General features: G+C 50.6%; 5 protein-coding genes across 5 annotated transcripts; 2 read left to right on the forward strand and 3 right to left on the reverse strand.

The window, feature by feature from the left end:
• Nucleotides 1–508: 508 nt before the first annotated feature.
• On the reverse strand, nt 509–3,793 carry YALI1_F18357g (uncharacterized protein; the record flags this gene model as incomplete). Its single annotated transcript, XM_505384.3, has 1 exon — nt 509–3,793. One exon carries the CDS (start codon nt 3,791–3,793, stop codon nt 509–511), a length of 3,285 nt encoding a protein of 1,094 aa, XP_505384.1.
• A 2,397-nt stretch (nt 3,794–6,190) lies between these two features.
• Nucleotides 6,191–9,894, forward strand: YALI1_F18381g (uncharacterized protein; the record flags this gene model as incomplete). The annotated part of the gene is made up of 2 exons (XM_505385.3): nt 6,191–6,335; nt 6,401–9,894. 2 exons carry the CDS (start codon nt 6,191–6,193, stop codon nt 9,892–9,894), a joined length of 3,639 nt encoding a protein of 1,212 aa, XP_505385.3.
• Nucleotides 9,895–11,036: 1,142 nt separating this feature from the next.
• Nucleotides 11,037–12,641, forward strand: YALI1_F18429g (uncharacterized protein; the record flags this gene model as incomplete). Its single annotated transcript, XM_505386.3, has 1 exon — nt 11,037–12,641. One exon carries the CDS (start codon nt 11,037–11,039, stop codon nt 12,639–12,641), a length of 1,605 nt encoding a protein of 534 aa, XP_505386.3.
• Nucleotides 12,642–12,788: 147 nt separating this feature from the next.
• On the reverse strand, nt 12,789–13,973 carry YALI1_F18459g (uncharacterized protein; the record flags this gene model as incomplete). The annotated part of the gene is made up of 1 exon (XM_505387.3): nt 12,789–13,973. The coding sequence occupies one exon, from the start codon at nt 13,971–13,973 to the stop codon at nt 12,789–12,791; it is 1,185 nt and encodes a 394-aa protein (XP_505387.3).
• A 1,881-nt stretch (nt 13,974–15,854) lies between these two features.
• YALI1_F18524g (uncharacterized protein) lies at nt 15,855–20,787 on the reverse strand (the record flags this gene model as incomplete). Its single annotated transcript, XM_505388.3, has 2 exons — nt 15,855–20,553; nt 20,600–20,787. 2 exons carry the CDS (start codon nt 20,785–20,787, stop codon nt 15,855–15,857), a joined length of 4,887 nt encoding a protein of 1,628 aa, XP_505388.3.
• Nucleotides 20,788–22,534: the final 1,747 nt, after the last annotated feature.

Below are 22,534 nucleotides of genomic sequence, written 5' to 3' on the forward strand. Positions count from 1 at the left end.
AGGATCCAGTTTCATACACGAAACGATCCAATATGAGTCTTGTTTGGTAGCCTCAGTGTAGTGAATGGTACTTTGCTGTAACAATACATGAAAGACATCATCTGTTGGTGAGTTGCATGTCTAGTGTTTGGACGACCACACTGTCGTTGAATATGCTCTACTTGTGAAATATTACAAGTATGAGAAATTGATCGATATACACCCCCTTCCCCCTACTGTTCGTAATCAGCTATTTTTCATATGGCCATCATGGGTCTTTTACCACTAAAACTGTCACTGGCGGCGGAGGAGCTAAAACGACAGGGGGTAGGAAGAGACTAGACGGTGTATTTACAGACTGAATACGGCGAGTGGGAGGCTATGGCCAGTCGCAAATATCACTTTCAACTCCGCCTAATCATTACTTGTACAACTGTAGTCACTTGCATCAATAACTCACCCAATAACATTAATCTAATATACATATTTACAAATTCCATCGCCCTAGTGACCCTCCTCCTCATCTTGTTCAGCTGCTTCTGTTGCTGCCGCTAAAGTCGTCAAAGTGATTGTTATCAGTGTAATAAGTCTTTTCACTCAGTGACAACAGCTTGTCCAATGTGGCACTGGCAACATCGTAGTGCATCTGGAAAGATGCCCAGTACTCTCCAATGACTCGCAGAATGAGCAGCAAGTCACGAAGCTTCCGCACAATGTTGTCGGTGATGGTCTCGTGTCTCTGGATGAACTGCGAGTCAGTAGAGGCCATCTTGTGCTTGCAAGCAGTCACCAGCACAAGGTGACGGGCTCCAACTGAAGCCAACACGGGGAAGGCAGTAGAAACAATGAGACCAGTAAAGGGCGAAATGTGAAGCCATGACTGGATCAAACTATGATTCAAAGACGCTGTGGAATAGTTGTTTGTGCCAGCAAACATCTGCGTTCTTTGTTGAGGTCCTCTAGAGTGCGCGAGAGGGTCATCGTCAAAGTCGGCAAAGTCGTAGCTCTGGGTTGTGGCGGGGTCAGCAAACAGAGCCGATTCCAACTGCTTGAGAATATCCACCGAGTGATGCTTCGTCAACAGCTGCTCGTCTGGAAGAGTCAAGTTGACCAGCTTCCAAATACAGTGAGAGGCCCAATCACATGTTCCAAAGGCACTGTTGCTAGGGACACGACAGAGGATGGAATTGACCACATCCACATGGAAGTCGTCATTGAAATCTAGAGTGGAGTAGACACTCTCGTCTAGCAGAGCATTGAGGTTGACATCCTCCTTGCTCATCATGTTGAAGATATCGTTCAGAGCCTGGTGGTTCTCCACAATGGCAGGGGTGGAGACGTTACCTTGGGCCTCGGGATAGGTCAACAGATACGGCATCTTCTCAATAGCCGAGTTTCGATGAAGGATTATGGCAGCCATATACAGCACTTGATAGGCCAAGTAAAAGGTCGGGTTGATGTGCTGCAAGGGAGAGAACTTACGTTCATCGAGGCGCAGACCAGGAAAGGCTGCTGTGGCTCCGTTATCCGAGTCTCCCGGAGTGTCCTCATGATGGTGCACATGGAGGTGGTTAGTATTGAGAAACTCGGAGAGGAAGTAGGCGTGGTTTTCGGTTTTAAAGGTGGGCAGACGGCCCATGAGCGATCGAAGGCGTCGGTCATAAGCTGCCAGCACTGAATGACCCGAGCCAGACTGAATACCGGGCGTGGCCTTGACCACAGACGCCAATAAGTTGAGAGAGGCAATCTTGAATACGACATCGTAGCAGACGGTACCTGGGCCGTTGATAGCAGGGTCTCCTTGTAACAGACTCTGTTCAAAATCGTTCCAATAGTACTTTTTGTAGTCCCAATCCTTGAGCTCGTTCTCATAATGCTCGTTGCTGCAAGGCAAGCAGATGCGGGTATAGAACTCTGGAATTTCATCAGGTCGGTTGAGGAAGGTAGCCACCATGACTCGGATCTCCCATAACTCCCAAAGCGTTCGAATTAGCGATTCACGCATCAGAAGCTGCTGAGAATTGGCGATTCGAAGAGCAGTCATCTCTGTGTTGATACCATCCGGGTTGGCAGAATGCAGCATCTCCAGTTTGTGCATTTTGATGAGTTGATAGGCGGACTGGATGAAGTTTCGGCCCTTCTCAGCATGTCCAGAGAAGAACAGAGCGTGGCCAGAAAGAAGCATGCACTTAACATGCTCAACTGACGACAGAGTAGCCTGGTGTTTTTGCATTCGAGAAATCCAGTATTGTGGATCTAGCAGGTAAGGGACCAGCTGTCTGCTGGCCTCTTGTTCAATGGCGTCCATGTTCAGAGAAGCGAATCTACACGATACCGCAAACATGGCATGGAGCACAGACACGTCTGTTCTGGGAGAGAAGTTTCGCAGAAAGATCCGTTTAGGCAGCAGGAACGGATGGTTAGGGTGGAAATACTCGTAGTAGAGGTCAATAAAGAGATTAATGACATCGATGCAGGGCAAGTCCAGTGATATCAAGTCTTCGCTAGTGAATGTGAATTTGATTTTCGAGCTGGAAGTCGCATCTTTACGCCGAGTGCTGCTACTTGTTGAAGACTGATGTTCCACTTCTGGCGACGACTCATATCCCTGTTCACGCGAGTATGATCTGTAGGCTGCGTTCATAGCTTGGTCTCGTTTCAGGTCTGTGATTTGCGACTGGATATGATTGAGCGCCTTGAAAATCGACTCAATCACCTGGTTTGTGTTTTCTGGTGGAGTGAACAGACCCCGTTTTTCCGTGAATTTGCCCACGATGCGTGTTTTTTGCTTTTTACTCGACCGCTGCTCTCCCTGGGCGTCCACAGGTCTCTTGTATGCTTGTGGAGGAGCCGTTGGGGGCGCTGTTGGAGGAGCGGGAGTTGTAAATGTTGTCCCATTTGTTGCGTGATGAGGTTGCTGGTTAGGAGAAACATTGTGGGAAGGCACCTGGTGGTGGGGAGACACAGTGTTGTGTGGCGAAACATGATGAGGAGAGACATGGTTGTTGTGGACCGGATGGTTTGGAGAGACGTGGTTGGGGGATCGGTGTGCCTGGTTCTGGTGGCCAGAATCCGGCTTCAAGTAGGTTGGACTTGGTTTTTGTGGCTGGTGAACGTGCATGTCTGGTGAAGGGCCATGCGAGCTGTGAGAGTCGTGGGGAGAAACCGACTGCACATTGGGCGAAATGTGTTGTGTGTGGGCGGATGGGCCATGTGCAGGGTGGTGTGGTTGGTGCGGCTGCCCATGAGGAGGAGGGTGAGCCGGTCCATGAGGGGGAGCATGCTGTTGGGGGGGTCCAGACTGGTGGCTATGAAGAGGTCCAGGCTGAGCTTGGAGGTGCTGCGTATGGTCATAACCTGGAGAACCCGGATAAAAGTAGCCTGGGCCCTCATCGTACATCTGGTGATGTTGGCTATGACTCTGGCTCTGGTAATGGGTGTTTGCCGCCTGTGGTGGAGGTGGTGGGGGCTGTTGGTGCTGTAGTAATGGCGGCTGTGGGGGCGGTTGCTGATGTTGCTGGTGCTGCAGCTGCTGATGTGAGACTGGAGGGGTATCGACCTTGGAGCTGGAGCCGGCATCATCTTTACGTCGACGACGGCCGCCACGATGGCTCTTGACGAACACGCATGGCAACTTCATCTGCTTACAGTACGAGCAGTCCTGGACGCCCTCGCATCTGATTTTTCGCTCGCGGCAGCTCAGACAAGCGGCCTTGGCGACCGGACGGGTGGATTTTTTGATGGAGGCGCTGGCGACGCCCAGCTCATCGCTAGCATCTTCTCTTTTCGGCGACACGGGTTCCGACCCGGACATGTTGTGGAGTCGCGTTTGAAAAAGGTGGTGCCAATGGTTTCGATCCTACGAGTAGCTGGGCAACATAACTTGAAATAACCTTAGTGTGCTATCTTGGTGGTGGAGAGAGACGAGAGGGTACGTACGGCAGGTGTGTGGTTCCTTGAGCCTCGGGTAATCAGCTTTCTTTTTTGCGGTGCACCCAGACGTTGGTGTTTTTCTTCTTTTTCCTCTGCTTTTTTCAGGCCGCTTCTTCGCGTAAATGTACGACGCTCCTCCGTGGTGAAATTATTCCCCCCCAAGAAAACGTCTTTGTATTACTCGGAGGCTTGGCTGGCTATCCATGCAAGGGGACCTATGTATGTACAGGCGAAACACAAGCGGAAGACTAGAAGACCCTTTGTTCATTCGAGACAGACCTCCATCTGACGTTTCCACGTGACGTTTTTGTGCTTTTGTGCACAAGGCCGCTGTCTACTATATATCCCCCCTGCACCTCCACTGTTGTTTCCTCCCTCGCTCCCCGGCTTTTAACCACTCTCACCACCCGTCTCTGTTGTCGTCCCACAAGGTTGGGCAGCCATGATATCATACTTTCGGTAGAGCACGCCGTTCAGTGGTGAAAATTAAGCCGCAGAAAGCAAAAGTCCGACGGAGAAGTAAAGTAAAAGTGCCGCGGTCACGCAAAGTGAAGGTGCCGCATGGTCACGAGGGGGAGGTCACGTGACCACTCCGGTGCGCGGGCTCATCTCCTGCTGTACTACAAGTAGTACGGTATGAGTGTGTGTAGGAGAAGGAGCCTGTTGATTGGAGTGCAAGTTGTACTCGTACTGTACATACTTGAAGCAGACATGGCAGTGTACTCGTATAGGTGCGTTCTTGGTGGTGATGAGTCAGCCCCCTGAAGGGCGAGGGACGAAACGAAACGGTCGTAGTCGTAGTCGTAGTCGCAGTCGTCATGGTGCTACACGAATTTGCCTTGGTGACTGAGTGGAACTCGATCAATCAGTCATCTTCAGAAGATCTGCAGCATGAACATGGCAGCTGAGTACGATAGATGCGAGTATTACGATGAGAACACCGTCACAGTTGTTCCATAGCGTCGGTTCAATAGGACATACTCGTCGTACCGCAAATACCGACCAAGTATCGTACCGACCATGGTACAGTACCGACCAAATTGGTTCGGTTCATAAATAGAGATCCAGGGTGCGCACGCGACGAAGGCATCGATGGGGTCCATCCTGCAACGATCACGTATAGAAAATAATATCGCGCGGTCTGGCTGTTTCCGATAGTTCAGTCTGTCTCTCTGGGGCTCTCTCTCAAGGTCCAACTGACTTCATCTGGTGTCTTTGACTGCCTTAGTGCCTCCGAATATTATATCCAGTAGCAACCCATGCACGCTAAGCCGCACTCGTGTGATGGCTGCAATTTGGCAGCGGAGTAGGCATGTACGACAGTGACGGCTGCTGGTCGCGCACGTCCGGCTCGGGCAATATATAGATGTATTGGTAGGATCCCCCCCCCCCAAACACACAAATGCACTCATCTGACTGCACATGTGACTCTTCTGAAACTCCAAGGGGCTATCTCAAAGTCTGAAGAGACCCAGGGACTATTTGGCGGGTTATTTTTGGATGCAGCAAAGCGTCAAGGCATCATATTGACTCAACGTGTCGGACTTGGTTGCGCGCGCCTTTGACACCTAGGAGGAGCTCCGTGCGCTTCTCGTGCGAGCCGGTCCAGCAACGTCATCGTCGCACATGTCCACGGACTAGTTCTACGGCCTAGGTCGGAGGACACCTGCCAGATTAACGGTGGCACAAGGTTTCAGATGAGAGCATGAGAGTAGACAAGAGCCTGGCTCAGAGTTGGGTGAGCAACTTAAAAGTGTGTAGACGATCATTTTGGGGGACGACGAGACAGAGCTTTAGTGCGGGGAGTGGGAGGAATTTGGAAAGACGCAACCCTCTCCGGGGCACGTAGACGCCGTCGAGAACGTGGAGGAGACGAGCTCCTTCGGCTGCGGAGCCTAGTTATGCAACAATACACCAGCAGTTTCCGACCCCTAGTCCCCGCGGTTTAACGCTCTTTCAGTTTACACTTTTCCCAAAGGAGTGCATGCTCAAATGTGTGTTAAGTGTCCTTTTCGCTTTAGCTACCCTTTGCACCACACACCTCTGCAACCACGACACACACTTGTTTGTGACTCCAAAAAGCGTCTGCTTGACAAAAACAACCACTTCGTTAGATCACTGAGCCCAGTGTTTCTTGTCACTCCTTCAATTGCACCGCGCCACGATACCGACGGCCGCCCTTTTGCTTTCTTATCACACAAACACCTTCCTTGTCTCGCCACTTTTTTAACCGTCACCGCCACTCTACACCCACCACCATCAACCCCACTGCATCATCATGAGTGGTAACAACAATGGCAGCAACAACAATGGCAACAACGCCAATGGCAACCAAAACCTGCTGCCCAACCCGTCTAGCAGGGGCCCTCGAAACCTGCACATTGCCCACAGACGATCGCCCTCTGAGCTGACCCCCTTGATGGGTGAGTATCATCATAACTGCTGACACACAGCCGTGTCAGACATGCCGGCCCACAAACTAACACAGTCGAACAAATCGCATTACAACAACAAATCGATATCTTGCAGGCCCAGCAGCAGCAAATTCTGGCCCAGCAGCAGCAGTTCATCCACCAGCCCAACCTGATGCCCCCTCCGCCAATGCAGCAGTCTTACGTCACTGCCACAGGTCCCTTTGGCCAATTTGGCGTCCAGCCAGTCCACCAGATGGGCCCTCCTCAGAGCGGAGGCCACCGACGGGCCCAATCTTCTTCCCACCCCAACCAGCATCAGCAGCAGCCGCAGCAGCATTTCCAGGGTGGCCACCAATCCACCCCCTCCCAGAGCGGCGGAGGAGACAGAGGCCACAACCGACGACAGTCCCTCGGTCTGCCTGAGGCTATCCGAGCAGCTGCTATTGAGCAGCAGAAGCGGCAGGGAGGAGCAGGGGCCGTGCCGGCCTCGCCGCAGCGAAACCACTCATCTGGTTCCAATTCATCCAACCCTGGATCTTTCAAGTTCCCCCCCACTGCCGACGACTCCTCGCCCACCAAGTCGCATTCGCGATCTCGATCAATGGCCTTTGGCCAGCAGAAGCGAAATCAGTCGCCATCTCGATTCCAGTTCCCCGCCGGTGGACATGGATCGTCACCTTCCACCGGAGGCAACTTCCACCCTGGCCACGGACACTCGCGATCCAACTCTCGAAACTTCGACCAGGGAGGATTTGTTCCCGGCCACCGACACAGAGGCTCCTCTGTGTCCTCCATGCATGCCTTCAACAGCTACGGCGGCGGCCAGCAGCAGCGAAAGTCGCTGTTTGCTCCATACCTCCCCCAGGCGTCTCTTGGTCAGCTCATGGACCAGGGCCGTCTGGTGAGCGGTGTGTTGCGGGTTAATAAGAAGAACCGATCCGACGCGTACGTGTCCACCGACGGAATTTTGGACGCCGACATTTTTATCTGTGGCTCCAAGGACCGAAACAGAGCACTCGAGGGAGACTTGGTTGCTGTCGAGCTGCTCAACGTCGACCAAGTTTGGGACTCCAAACGCGAGAAGGAGGAGAAGAAGAAGCGAAAGGACCAGACAACCGGCGATATTTCAGACACCGTTGAGACTACTTCCGGCGGAGCCAACAACTCGGGAGGCCTCCAGCGACGAGGATCTCTCAAGCAGAGACCTCAGCAGAAGCGAAATGACGACGTTGAGGTCGAGGGCCAGTCCCTGCTGTTGTCCGAGGAGGAGGAGCTTACCGACGCTGCCAAGCCTCTCTACGCCGGCCACATTGTCGCTGTCATTGAGCGAGTACCTGGCCAGCTGTTCTCTGGTACACTTGGTCTGTTGCGACCTTCGTCCCAGGCCACAAAGGACCGTCAGGAACGAGAGGGAGGACACAACAACAACAACAACAACCAGCATCAAGAGCCTCCCCGACCCAAGATTGTGTGGTTCAAGCCTACCGACAAGCGGGTGCCTCTAATTGCCATCCCCACTGAGCAGGCCCCCAAGGACTTTGTTGAGAACCATGAGTCTTACGCAAACACCCTGTTTGCCGCCTCCATCAAGCGATGGCCCATCACCTCTCTGCATCCCTTTGGTACCCTCGTTGAGGAGATTGGCGATGCGAACGATGATGAGATCCAGATCGAGGCCATTCTGCGAGACAACAACTTCACCGCCGATGTATTCCCCGACTCGGCACTCCGAGCAGTTCCCGAAGAGACTGCCACAGGCACACCTCTCACCGATGAGGAGACTGAAGGCCGACGGGACTTCACTGAAGAGTACACTCTGGGTCTGTCGCCCAACGGTATTCTAGCCGATCAGGCCTTCCATATCAAGAAGCTTGGCGATGACAAGATTGAACTGGGTGTGCACGTGTTGGACGTGACTCACTACGTGCAGTCCAACAGCGCTCTCGACCGAGAGGCCAAGAAGCGAGGCTCGTCTTGTTTCTTGGTGCAGCGGGATCTGAACATGTTCCCCGACAACTTCAACTCCAATTTTGCGCTGACCCCAGGTAACAACCGGCTGACCATCTCCGTGGTGTTTGAGATCGATGCCACCACCTTCGATGTGTCGGACACCTGGATCGGCACCTCATACATCAATACCAAGCAGAAGCTTGACTACGCCACCGTGGAGCGAATTTTCGACGACAAGGGCGGCGACGACAAGGCTCAGATCCAGGCCATTCTCGCCGAGGGTCTGCTGAGCCAGACCGACATTGACTATGTCAAGACCCTGCGTCTGCTGTCGATGGAGTTCAAGCGGGACCGATTCAACTGCAAGAACCTCAACCTTGGCGGCAAGGACCTTCCTGCGCTTTCTCTGCTTAACCAGATCGACGACGAGAACCTGCCCATCTCTACCGACATCTACCAGGCTCTTCAGATCTCCCACATTGTGGACGAGGTTAACATCAAGGTCAACTGTGCCGTGGCCCAGAAGCTGTATGCTTCTCTGGGTCCCAAGGCCTTCCTGCGACGACACTCATACCCTCTGTTGCAGAAGATGGAGTCTTTCACCCAGAAGATGAAGAATCTCGGGGTGCACATTGACACGTCCTCCTCTGGTGCTCTGCAGAAGTGTCTGTTCCAGATCGAGTCTGATGACATCCGACGTGGACTTGAGACCCTATTGCTCAAGTGCATGAACCGGGCCAAGTACTACGTTGCTGACAAGTCCGACGAGTTGGCACATTACTTCCTCAACGTGCCTGTCTACACGCATTTTAACGCTCCTCTGCGACGGTACGCTGACCTGATTGTGCATCGACAGTTGAAGGCAGTGCTGTCCAACTTCTCCGTTCCCTACGACGAGTCGCTGGAGTTGCTCAACAACGCTGCAGACTACTGCAACTTCAAGAAGGACTCTGCACACAATGCCCAGGAGCAGAGTGTGCATCTCTTCCTGTCGCAGGCCATTGCTGCCTTGTCGCAGAAGAAGCAGGCCCGAAACGGTGACATCATTAAGGAAGGTTTGGTGATCCAGGTGTACGAGTCTGCGTTCGACGTGTACATTCCGGACATTGGAATCGAAAAGCGAGTCCACGGCGACCAGCTGCCTCTCAAGAAGGCCGAGTTCATCAAGAAGGACCGGCTTCTGGAGCTGTACTGGGAACAGGGCAAGTCTTCTGCTGAGTTTGTTCCTGAGAACGAGCGAAAGAGCAAGGGACGAGGAGGCGACAAGGACACCGGCAACGCCAGCAACAACAAGGAGTCTCTGGCTGACCAGGTCAAGGGCCTGTCTCTAGACTCCAAGAGCCTGCCTTCTTCTCCCAAGCAGTCTCTGACCGGCGGTCTTCTTGCCCCCCACCGGGCCATTTCCATGAACAAGTTGGAAAACGAGTACTGTGCTCGATCCGACGGAGATGGCTCTAACAGCGACGACGAGTTGCTGCGGGATGTGGTGACCCGAGAGGAGAATGGCTACTTCATCCAGGAGATTCGCGAACTGCAGCGAGTGCCCATCATGTTGCGGGCTGAGCTCGGCAAGACTCTCCCCTGTCTTACTGTTCGAACCATCAATCCTTTTGCCTGAACGAGGATGAAAACAAGCATATAAAACAATATATATAATGATTAAGAGAAGATGACCATCATACTCTGGTGTACGATGTTAATTACAAGTTGTAGATGGTAGCTCTTCGTATAATATACGACCTCCGTATGATGATGTTACAAGACGTATTGCGCAGACCCGCACTGTGAAATATCTGTAATGGGTATTCAGCGTCCCGTACCATCCTGTCGTCTTCTAATCTGACCTGAACCCTTTTCTTGACACCGTTGAGATCTTGTGTAGATTTGACAGAACTCTGACGAAACCTTGATCAACTTTATTTGTCAATCTAACCACATTATCCAAGGAGCACGCACTCCTATAAGGGTACACAGCTGGCAAGGTGGGCGGTGATTCAGATCGTTTATTGATATCCGCTATTGTCGTTTGCCTCGGAGACGTGCTTGAATAACGCGCGGCACCGTACCGGGTCTCCCGTACATACACGGCTCTCGTTTCCATCGTCCGAAAGTTGCTTGCTCCATCCATGCGAATAAATGTCAAAGCTTACAAATAAACCTTCGGAAGCTCCGCGGTAGAGAGGGGGAACCCTTTGAGCAGGTCTAAAGACAAGGGTAACGGAGAAAAAAAGGTGCCAAAAAGTTGGACAGTTGTCGGAATCGTGCCAACAAGCTCAGATTCAACCCCCGGTTTACTCAGATACCTCCCATTCATGCCTCTCGTCAATCCTCCTACAGGCCCAATCCATTAGGTTAAAGGTGGGGGTACATTAGTGGGATTTCCTCAGTCTATCTTAACTCAGCCGCATAAATAAAATCTTGCTTTCGAGTGCGGTGGAAGGACAATGAGCAGATATTCATTCGGAATAACTACTTAACACGCACCAAAGAGTGTTCCTACGGTATCTCCAGTCCCAGAACACCTCCCTGCTACCCCGTAGACCCTTCTACTGCTTGCCCCTTGTCATCAAATTCTCCAAACCCTATGCTCGATTAACTTCAACCATCAGGGAAACATCTTACTCTCGCACACCCTCCACAAGCCGGTTCGTCTACACTTCCTCCTCTCCATCCCCGCATACCCGTCCCTCAAAAGATACCTCCTGTTGATTAGTAAGCAGTGCCCTTCGCTGTCTCGCCCCGCCCTGCACACCTCAATCAATGTCGGACACAGAACGGCCCATCTCTCTGAGGGGTTCTTCCTGTTCCACCCACTCGGCCGACACTATCAACACCGTCCACACACTCGAATCTGCCGTTTCTAGCGTCGATCCGTCGCTGTTGGTCAATCTCGAAGATGATGACCCAGAAAACGTGTACACGCAGCTCTCCACGACCCACAAGTGGTTCCTCACAGCTATTGTTTGCGTCACCTTCTTCCAGATCACAGCCAACAGTAGTACTTATACCAATGCTATGGATCCCATCATGGAGCGTTTGGAATGTGGAAGGGTTGTTGCCACGCTAGGAATTTCCTTTTTCATTCTCGGACTGGGTGCTGGACCCATGGTGTTTGCACCTCTGAGTGAGTACTACGGACGACGGCCCATCTACGTGTGTGGACTTGCTCTTTATGTGCTTTTCCAACTCCCCGTTTGTTTGGCTACCAACATTCAGACCATGCTGATCGGTCGGTTCTTGTCTGCCTTCTTCTCCTCTTCTTTCGCGGCTGTCTCTGGTGGAACCATCACCGACATCTTTGACAAACAGAAGGAACACGATATGTTGGTATTGGCCATGAGTACTTTCTCTCTTTCGCCTTTCTTCGGTCCTTCTGTGGGTCCTCTCATTTCAGGCTTCATTGTCCAGCACACCAAGTGGCGATGGGTTTTCTGGCTCATGCTCATTTGGTCCGGTGTCTTGTTTGTGGTTGTTCTGTTGTTCTCCAAGGAGACCTATGGACCTGTCCTGACAGAGAAGAAGGTCCGACGACTCAGAGGCGAGAGCGAGAAAAACGTTTTCCAAAGAATATTTGGAAAGGACAGCGAAAAGACCCCAGCTGTGGCTGAAACAGAAAAGAAGCCTTACACCTGTGCTCTGATGGAGCTCAAGAAGCGCCAGTCACTGATGAAGAATATTCTCATCAATTGTGAGCGTCCCTTTGGTCTGCTTCTTAAGGACCCTATGGTCCTTCTCATCTGTCTTTACTCTGGTTTGCTGCTGGCTATTGTGTACGCTTTTTTCGTTGCATTCCCTCTGGTCTTTGGAAACGTCTACAACTTTGACGTCCAGTTTATTGGCATGTCCTTCCTTCCGCTTTGTGTTGGCCAGTTCGTCGCCACCTATGGCTCGATTCCTATCGTCAAAAAGCTGACCAAAAAGTTCAACGAAAAACGAATTGCTAGAGGACAGACCCCAAGCACTCCTGAACTGAAGCTCATTCCTATGATGATCGGTTGCTTCTTGTGTCCTATTGGTTTGTTCTGGTTCGGTTGGACGTGTTATGAGTCCATTCACTGGATCGTTCCCATGATTGGAAGTGCATTTTTCGGAGCTGGAACTGTGCTTGTCTTTGCTGGCACATTTGGATTCCTTGTCGATGGTTACAGGCTCTATGCTGCCTCTGCCATGGCAGCCAACGCCTTTGTTCGGTGTGTCCTGTCGTCAGCCTTCCCGCTGTTCACTCGACAAATGTACCAGAACTGGAGCTACCACTGGGCCACCAGTTTGCTGGGCTTTGTCACTTGCCTGATGATTCCTATTCCCTTTGTTTTTTATATCAAGGGAGAGAAGCTCAGAAGTAAGAGCCCTTATGCATGGAACTAGTTCCCCCACATTAAAACGCATTTCATTGTACATATATAATAATATCATCTACTAATAATTGGCAAGCTCCATCTTCTACCGCGTGGGAAAGGTCTTTGATAAATATATTGTGTTAATTAGACTGTCCCATGTCCTAGGTTACTCTTCTCATAAATACAAATCCCGCATCTTTCCACTCAGCAGATCAAAGTAGTTGATATCAAACCGGGAACAGCTCTCTAGCGGCCACTTCAAGAAGTGATGCACTCTTGATGGGAGGTGGTCCATCAAATGCAGCAAGTCTTCCTGTATACGGTCCCCCCACCAAAACAAGACGTGCCACATATGCGCATATCCACACCAGTAGCACACAAACAGCAGCGCGTATGTGTTCATCTCCTCCCGGAGCAGCTTATAGAAGTCGGGGGTCCAAAACGTGCACCATCCGGCAATATGTGATACAGACATGCCTGCAGCGTCCATGTGGAACAAACCGACTAGGTTTTTGAGCTCTGTTGTGAGAATCCTCTGGATGCGTTTCTTCTCCGTCGACGACAGCTCCTCGTCTGTGTTCACAAAATCAATGATCTCCCATAGATCTTCTTCTCTAGGCAGTTTCTCGCGTTCATCGTTGAGATCAAAATCATTGTTGAGGTAGAAGGGTGTGGGCAGTGGAGCGTTACTGAAGAGGAAGGTTAGGTCTGAGATTGTTCGGCCCAAACTGAACAGGTCGGCACCGCCATCAAAGTTGAACAGCGGCACGTATGGACCCATACTCATGGCGATAAGATAGATGAGCACGCTTGAGAGCAATACAGACTCGGAAGTCTCCAGCGTCATGGTCATGATTTGTTGTTTGTGTGCTTTAATGGTGTTGGTGAATCGAATGAACATCTGTTCCAGCATAGCCTCATCCAACCGTGTGTATCCGATGACGTGGGATAAGTCCGTTGGAGGGAGTTTTTCTTTGGGGACTTCCTCGCCGTCTTTTAACAGATACGTGGCATGCTTGTGGTTGTGTCCCAGGTGCATCATGGCGAACACCATGCACGCTTCCTTGAGAGCTTCGTTGCTAGTAGCCAGCTTCGTCACGTTTTCCATCCAGAATCCTTGTGCTTCCTTATTTTTTCCCGTGGCCGCCACCAGCAACGGTGATGAATCATTCTTATAGAACCGGAGGAGCTCGTACTCGCCGAGCTCGAGGTTCATGAGAGACGCCATGGGCGTTGGTCGGGGCTTGAAAAGCTTGTGCCTGCGCTCATTGTCGTCGGAAAAGTAGTCGTCCGAGTAGTATGCGTCGATGTCGTCGGGGTGCCACAAAAACCGTTTGCGTCGCACCGTTATCTTGTTCATTTTGGGTCGCTGGATATCACATCAAAGAGAAAGACTGTCCTGTCACCGCTTGGAGGAACACTATTTGGCTGTGACACCACTGTCAGGAACTGTCCATAACAAGGTTGGGTAGGTGGGAAACTGACTTTTGGGATAGCTGCTGGGACGGCCGGCGTGACAAAGTTGCCCGTGACGAACAGTTTCGGATTTGCGTCCAAACTGGGAGGCGGGGCGTCGTTCCACAGATTGGCCGCTATATGTGACTAGCATCTACTCCGCTACCGAAACTATGCACTGCACAATGGGTTGGACTGCATTAGTATTACCTTTGCAAAGCTTCCGCCCCGTCCATCTCCAGTTATCGAGCAGCAGCATAGACGACATTTATGAAAAGCCGCTGCAGTGGTGTCAAGACTCAAAGTGTAAACAACAGGACAAGTTGCAGGCCCAAACAGCAATAGCATCAGAGCAATAGCATGCATCAGACCCACCATGGACATTTCGCCGTGTTTATACTACTTATATAGTTACGCTACTGCGAACTTACAACTCAACGGCGGCTGTGCCATTCCACCCCCCTCCCATCCGCGGATGTATTGCAGCTGAGAGCATTGGCGATGTGCAGCGAGATTAGACAGGCACATATGTATCTATTGAGTTTATGCCTCGGGAAAAGAAAGGATCAACCACAGTATTTTTGATAGATGTCAGATTGGGGTTCCTCAGTCATCCAACAAGGACAAGGGCAGCAGTGACAGATGGCAGCGTCAGATACTCATGACGGTTGCAAGTGCAAATTCCACAACTATTAATACTTGCAGTTAATCCCTTAGGTCCTTGGTCCGGCTTCCGGGCCAAATCTCAGCTTCTAAATGTAAAACAAAGACGCAAGCCCTCGTACTCGCTTATTTAGCAGGCATGCATTGTCTTGACCCACTCTCGTCTTTCCACCCCGGCAAAACACTTGGCCTCAGCATATGAAGCTTTGTGTCAATGAAAAGGAACAGTACACAGTACTGTACCACCCACCAGCAACCATAGGATTGGCCTGCGTCCAAAAAAAATTCATACATATAGAATTTCTTCGCCAATTCATAGTGCACTGCGTATTATCTGGGAATACACCCTTTATGAACCGCCTGCAGCAAAGAGACTACAAGTACAAGTACAGGTATTCCGTACATATCCGTGCTGTACCATGCGCTTCTTTCATTGAGGAGACTCACAAACTAAACTCCATGTGGTCCTGGTCCATGTGTTACCTGTGTTACCTGTACTTACTGTAGCTTTTTGGAAGGACGCGTTAAGACAGAAGAATGGCTATTGTTGACCAGACAGTGCTGGTGCCGCTGTCAAACGCGCGGTTTGAAACAAGCTCGCTTGACCATGCTCGTACGTTTTATGGCAAGGTACTTCTAGGCGTCTAATTGTCCGCTGGGTGGCCTTCCATAACGATACAGATCCTTGTGGTTTCAGCGTCAGCATTGAAGAAGTAGATGGACGTGGATATCTTTCCATGCAGTCTACGAGATGTCTGGTATCGTCAGTGTGTCTATTCGCAATGCGCTTAGTGACGTGTAGGAGCGACTATGAGTTGTATTCGTAGTGAAACCTTCGGCTAGCAGGACGCCTCAGGTTGCCGAGGTCGCTTCAGATTGCCGAGGACGCTCCAAGTTAACGTCGACGGATAGAAATCTCTTACCACTATGTACCATACGTGTTCAGCATTAAAATTACACGCACCAGGTTCCGTGAAGACATACAACTTGTTCATGTACCGGCAGTTGTATTATCTATCAAGAAGAAAACAAGCCCTATATGATGTGCCACAGAAACAATATATAATATCAATTAATCAACAAAAACTATCCTTACTAATCAATCCTCCTCATGCAACACCAATTACTCTTCAGGCTCCTCAATAATGGGAGCCTTGACATCGAAGGAACCGGTACCAACACCGGAAAGTCGACCAATGACAATTCGAGCGGAAGGAGATTCGAGAGCATCACATCCACCATCAAGAACAGCCTTGGTCAGGAAACCACAGGTAGTCTCATAAGACATCTTCAGGAAGGGCGAAGTGTTGGAATCCACACCCATTCGGTTGAAGGCAAGGTAAGTACCTTCTCGAGTCATCATATCGGCAATCAGCTCCAGATGACGCAGGTTCACGGTAATGGCGTATGTCTTGAACACATTGTTGATTTCTTGCACCATGGTGTTTCGAGCTGCCTCCACACCGTAGGTCTTGAGCACAGCGTAAATGTCGTTAGAGTAGATGGCGTTCACATCAATGAACTCACCCTGCTCCCACATCTCCCGGAAGTTGACACCCTCGGTGGTCAACTTTCGGTCCTTGGGACTGTCGGCCTTGGGGAAGATGCATCGACCAATGTTGGGGATCTCTCGAACGACCTGAGATCGGCACAGGTCCTCGAGAATGTTCACCATCAGCAGCTTCTTGGTATCACCAGGAAGCATGATGGTGAAGGTGCACCACTCGCCCTGCTTGTCAAACTTGAAGGACTTGATGGTCTTGTATCGAGACAGAATATCATCCTCGCCCTCCTCCTCATCATCAGCCATCTCAACGTCAGAATCATCAGTGTCGCTCATAACATTCTCGCCCTCAGAGTCAGAATCAGAGTCAGAATCAGAGTCAGAGTCACCCTCGACAGCATCCTTGGCGGTCTTGTGCTCCTCTTCACCCTCATCGTAAGAAACTGACTGCTTGGTAGATCGCTTCTCCTTAGCCTCGTCTTCGTCCTCATCGTCATCCTCGTCGTCGGCTTCATCAGAAGCCTTGGAAGGCGCCTTGGATCGGGTCTCCTTGACCTCAGTGATCGCACCATCGACTTCCTTGGAAACTCGCTGATCTCGGAGCTCCTTGACGACAGCCTTCTCGATTCGGTTCAGATAATGCAGAGCAATTCGCTTCTTGAGCATGTCGGGAGAGACATCGTATTCCTCCTCGTACTCCTTGGCGGTGTAGAACTGCATCTTGACGTCGAAAGATCGAGCAGCACCCTGAGTCATGGTCTCCGCTCGAGTCTTCTCGGTCACCTCAATGTAGTCAACAAACTCGGAAAGAACAACTCGCTGAACAGATCGACAGAAAGTCTCGGCTTCAGCATCGGAAACATCAGGAAGAACAGGTAGGGACATCTGGGGAGTCATAATACTCTTGGAAGCAGTCATAATGATTTCTCGCATTCGAGGAATACCCAGTGTCACGTTGGCGGCACCGTGACCGGCGAAATGGAAAGTGTTAAGAGTCATCTGAGTGGAAGGCTCACCAATGGACTGAGAAGCGATAATACCAAGAGCCTCACCGGGGTTGACAGTGGACTGCATGTACTTGAGTTGCATGAGGGATCGGAACTTCTTTTCGGTTACACCCTGATCAGCGTAGGTGGACTTCTTGCCAGACTTCTTAGGAGGGAAAACATCAGGTCGGGAAGCAATGTAGGCCTCCAAAGAGTTGGAGAATTCCTCGGAGACGGATCCAAGGTACTTGGCAGGGTTGTAGAGAGAAATGGTGGGCTCGGGAAGCTCGGCATCGGAAGTGGCCTTCTTAGCCTTCTTCTTAGCCTTCTTAGCGTACTCAATGGCGGTATCGGTATCGAGGTTGTCGACGTTACCACCGGGCTGGTGCTTGTGAACCATGGCTTGGAAGTTCTCGACACAGAAATCAAACTGCTGAAGATGGGACTCCTTTATGACATCGACACTGTCTCCACCGTACATGAACTGAATAAGAGCTCCGTCAGAGTCTCGAACAGTGTTGTCGTAAGTAGAGTGGACACCCTCCAGCTGCTTAATAAGACATCGCTGCAGGTAACCGGATCGAGAAGTCTTGACGGCAGTATCAATAAGACCTTCTCGGCCAGCCATACAATGGAAGTAGTACTCCTGGGGTCGGATGCCTGAGAAGAAACGAGAAGCAACAAATCCACCAGCAATAGCATCAGTCTCAAAGGGCTTGAAAGCGGGAAGAGTCTTGCCGGAAACCATCACAGGGACTCGTCGACCCTCAAGAGCCTGCTGACCAAGACCACACATAATCTGAGAAACGTTGACGTTGGATCCCTTGGCTCCCGACAGGGCCATTCGCTGCATGGCGTTTTGGGGGAACCGCTTCATGGTACCGTTGGGAATACACTGAGAAACCACAGAGGTAGTGACAGCGTTGACCTTGGACTGAGAGATGGCATCGAGAATGCCGAGCTTGTTGTCGTCACGCAGAATCTCCTCTAGACGCTTGAGAAGCTCGGGATCCTCGGGGTCAGTGTCCTCGGGCAAGTTGGTGACTTCGGCAGCAGCCTTGACACCGACATCCTTGGCACCCTCCAGGGTGGTGGTTCGCCAGTTGTTACCCTCAGCAGTAAGCCACAGATCGTCCATACCACAAGTCAGGCCAATGTTCATGACGTATCGGGTGAACAGACGACCTAGCACAGACAGAAGTTTGCCGGCAATGTGGGCACCGTAAATCTCGTGGATGGAGTGCACAAGACCGTAGTCGGCAGCACCATACTGCGACTTATCGAGGATACCGCACACAAGTTCACCGTTCTGGAAGATGACAGAGTTCTCAGTGGATCCCTCACCCCAGTACTCGTTCTTGACCTTATTCTTGGCATTCAGGTTAAGACCAGGTCGGCCAATAGGAGTGATGTTCTTGAGAACAGTGGTGATGACCTGCTTACCGGTCCAGAGAGGGACAGGCTTGATGACAGCAGGGGGAACAGTATGGATTCGACCGACATCAGCAGTGTGGCCATCCTCGGGTCGCAGGCATCCGTAGATGAGTTGCTGGTACTCCTGTCGGGTAAAAAAGGTGTCCTTGGAGGTCAGCAGGACACCAGCAGAAATATGGTCCTGAATCAGACCTCGAAGGGGCTTACCAGAGGTGGGAGTAAGGTACTGAGAGTCTGTGTTGGCCAGAAGGAGAGCCTCAGCTCGGGCGTTCTCGTTCTGGGGGAAATGCATGTTCATCTCATCACCATCGAAATCGGCGTTGTAAGCACCAGTGTTGGCGTAATGCAGACGCAGAGTCTTCTCCTTGGGCAGGACTCGCACTCGGTGGCCCATCATGGAAGCCTTATGCAGAGTGGGCTGTCGGTTCATGAGCACCACATCGTTGTTTCGGATGTGCCGGAAGACCTTTTTGTTAGTGAAGCCAGAGGCGTTAGCTGATGGGGTCAGAAGCTGGTTGGCTGTGGCAGTTCGCTGCTCCAGAGTCATACCCTCCAGAGAGATCATCTTACCGTCCTCTGTCTGGATCTGGATAGCACCGGGCCAAACATCGGGGCCATTGATGACAGCTCGCGACAGCTCGGCGACGTTGTAGGGAGTCACGGGCTCGGGGTAGGTGAGCTTAACGGCAAAGACGGGAGGAACGCCAATCTCGTTGGTCTCGATGTTGGGATCGGGAGAAATAACGGATCGAGCGGCGTAGTTGACTCGCTTACCCATCATATTCTTTCGAAACAGACCCTCCTTCTTTTCCAGGGTCTGCTTGATACCAGGGACAGGCACAGATCCAGTCTTTTGGTTACCCTTTGTGCTGTCAATGAAACCGTTGACATCGTTTTGAAGCTCGACAAAAGCGTTCATGAGAGCGGCAAAAGTCACCTTTCGCTCTGGAAGTCCAATCTTCTCCAATCGCATCTTGGCAATAGTGCCGTTAAGGTCTCGGATCTTCATGCCGGTAGAAAGCACCTTTACAAGAAGGGTGTTGGTAGTAGACTCAACAACCTCCTCACCTCGAGCAGCAGGAAGACGGAACCGGGTGGCAGGGACAACAATGTTTTTGAGAAAGAACATGTCGCCGGAAATAGACTGGCTGTCAAAGTTGGGTCTGTTTCGGAATAGCACAGACATGAGCTGCTGTTCATGCTCAAACAAAGTCACAAGAATGTTTCGCACCTCCGAACTCAGCAGGTATCGGCCGTTTGCGCCGGCCTTGGGAAGGGGGTACTCGTTGATGGGGTCGGATCGATCTCGGATCATGTTTCGTGCCCGCAGACCCTTGCTCTGGTTGACCTTCTCCTTGTTCTCGGACAGAGGCATCTCGAAGATCTTGGAAATACCATCCTTTCGGTAGGCGGGAGAGTGCATACCACACTGGGCACACTGGCTCTTGGCCACCAGCAGCTTGTAGAAATCTCGAATGACAAACTTTCGCTCCTCCAGCACGGTGGCGGTCTGAACACCCTGAGGAGTGGTGACACCCTCCTTGAGAGCCTCGGCAATGGTCTTCTCGGTAAATTTGCTCTGTCTGTCCATGACCGCAGCGTCAACGGACGCACTGGCATCGTCCTGGACCACGTCGTCGTCAGACTCCTTCATAAAGGACTTGATATTGTCGATCTCTGCAGCAGCACCGACAAGTCCGTATTGCAGAAGTCGCAGCTTGCAGTAGATTTTGTGCACCTCAGCCTTGGAGGTTCGGAAATGGCCGCAGAAACGACATGCTGCTCGCAACAGCACCCACAGCTGGGTGAAGAAGAGAGGGTTGTAGACGGGCATGGGCAGCTCAATGTGGCCGGGATGACCCTGGCAGAACCGGTTGTCGAGATTACATGTGGCGCAGCTGGGTTAGTATTGATTCATCGTCAGCATGTGTAGAGAGTACTCACTTGTTTCGCAAAAACGCTCCAAGCTTAGGATCGTAAAGACCTCCCGAGATGGGGTTGCCCAACGCATCAAAGGTCGTGGGATTAGTAATCTGTGTGACAGAAAGCTGCAGAATCTCCTCTGGACTATACAGTCCAAAGTCGACCCTGGTGATTTCCGCACCCACGGGTTTCGCAATATCCATGTTCATGGTTGTTGAGGTTTGGGTGGTGGAAAAAAAGAGGTTTGGGTCCGTACCTCTAAATTTTTATGTGAGAAACAAAGCCTAAAATTTTTTTGGCATGCACCACGAGCTAAAATCGAACACCTAGTGGCGTTGATTATCTAATATAAACGGACAGGAATATAAAGAAAACCGGGACCGTGAGCATAGCAAGAATGTTAGTTGTTTGATTCTTGTCTTTCTGTGTAATTTCGGCCCCTCTTTGGATTTCAAGTGCGGTTCTAAGGGGGATCCTCAGTATTGATACCATTTTAGCTTGATCCATTTGCTTAGTAATGTGAGTGCATTGGAGGCCGTCTTACAGAGTCAAAGAGCAGGTTATCAAGTGCTGCTGAGTTCTTAGTTTGGAAGTTCCAACATCGGTATAGTATATAGAGCAACCACTGTTCAGTTCCTGCCGTTCTAAGTGCAGGAAATGTACGTCACCTCGGGACATGCGACTACTTGTAGCCTCTCAGTAGTGTCATGATACTACAATCTCTATCATGTATTGGATTGAATTGAAGTTATGCATTGCTACTAGCTGGTTGTACTTCAAGCGGATCACTGAGCCACGATTTCATACAACTCCATATCAGGCATCGCATAAGTCACATTCTTCACGTTAATGCTTGCTCCAGAAAACTGCAAGTGTCATTCTTGTATTTCAATGCAAGTGTCATTCTTTTATTTCAAGGACGATAGTACTCGTTTCTATTCTCGCTATTATCCGTATCTCCACGCTGTGATCCATTGTCGCTTGGTGATCTTGCTTCCGAGCATGAGTCATGAGATGTCTTGCTGGTGTGGTGAGAAGTATTCCAGTATTAATAAGGGATCATCTGTCTGCGTTTGAAGTCGATGCCAGTTGCCTCTGGTTGTTGCGTGAAAGTGGCATTCCAGCAGCCAACATGGACTCTTACTTTGACTAGATGGCTTTTGTCAGCTTGGCAGAAATCCCACACTTGTACAAGTGTGAACTTCTAGGATTCTCACTGTAAGTATTCTCACTGTAAGTATTCAAGAACGACACAGCCCGTACCATTGAGAAGTCTCCATAACGGGTCTTGGAGCTGCATAAGGAGCCATGCTGGAAAGCAGTGAAGTGATTTGGGTCTAATATTGATTGAAAGACCCCTGCTTCTTCAGTAGAAGTTATGTTGCGTAAACTCGAGAGAGCGCCGTTAAACAATGGAACACCCCGTGCATGGATAATGCACAAGCATATACGAAAAATGAAAATACGGCGGAAAATACAGATAAATTTATCAAAAATTGATTCCATAATAGAAAAGTACAAGTAGTGGTAGATATTACCGAGTGATGTTTGAAGTTTCAGCTAATATATCGAAATATCTTGAGAAATTACTTGTGACTGTACCATATAGAGCAGTAGGCAGAGATGAAACGGAGAGATCAATACAACTAATGGAGAGAGAAAAAGCGTAATGATCAAAAGCTCCAATCATGTGTGAAAAGAACAATATATATCTTTCATAACAGGCTCTTGTGTCGTTCTTGGAACCTGACAGGAACTATACAGACAAGCCACCTCCTGACGCGCAAAGGGATGATGATTCGCTTAGTATGTAGTCGTGCAGTTGTAGACGAGAAGGTCCTGCCTGCAGTGGTTTTGACGAGCTCTCCTGCTACTCATACTGTACTCGAAAAATACTTCGATGACGTCCATAAATATTCTTACGTCACTGGCACTGGGTGTGAGAAATGGCACTGG

Source organism: Yarrowia lipolytica, chromosome 1F (genome assembly GCF_001761485.1).
Source record: "Yarrowia lipolytica chromosome 1F, complete sequence".
Taxonomy (NCBI): domain Eukaryota; kingdom Fungi; phylum Ascomycota; class Dipodascomycetes; order Dipodascales; genus Yarrowia; species Yarrowia lipolytica.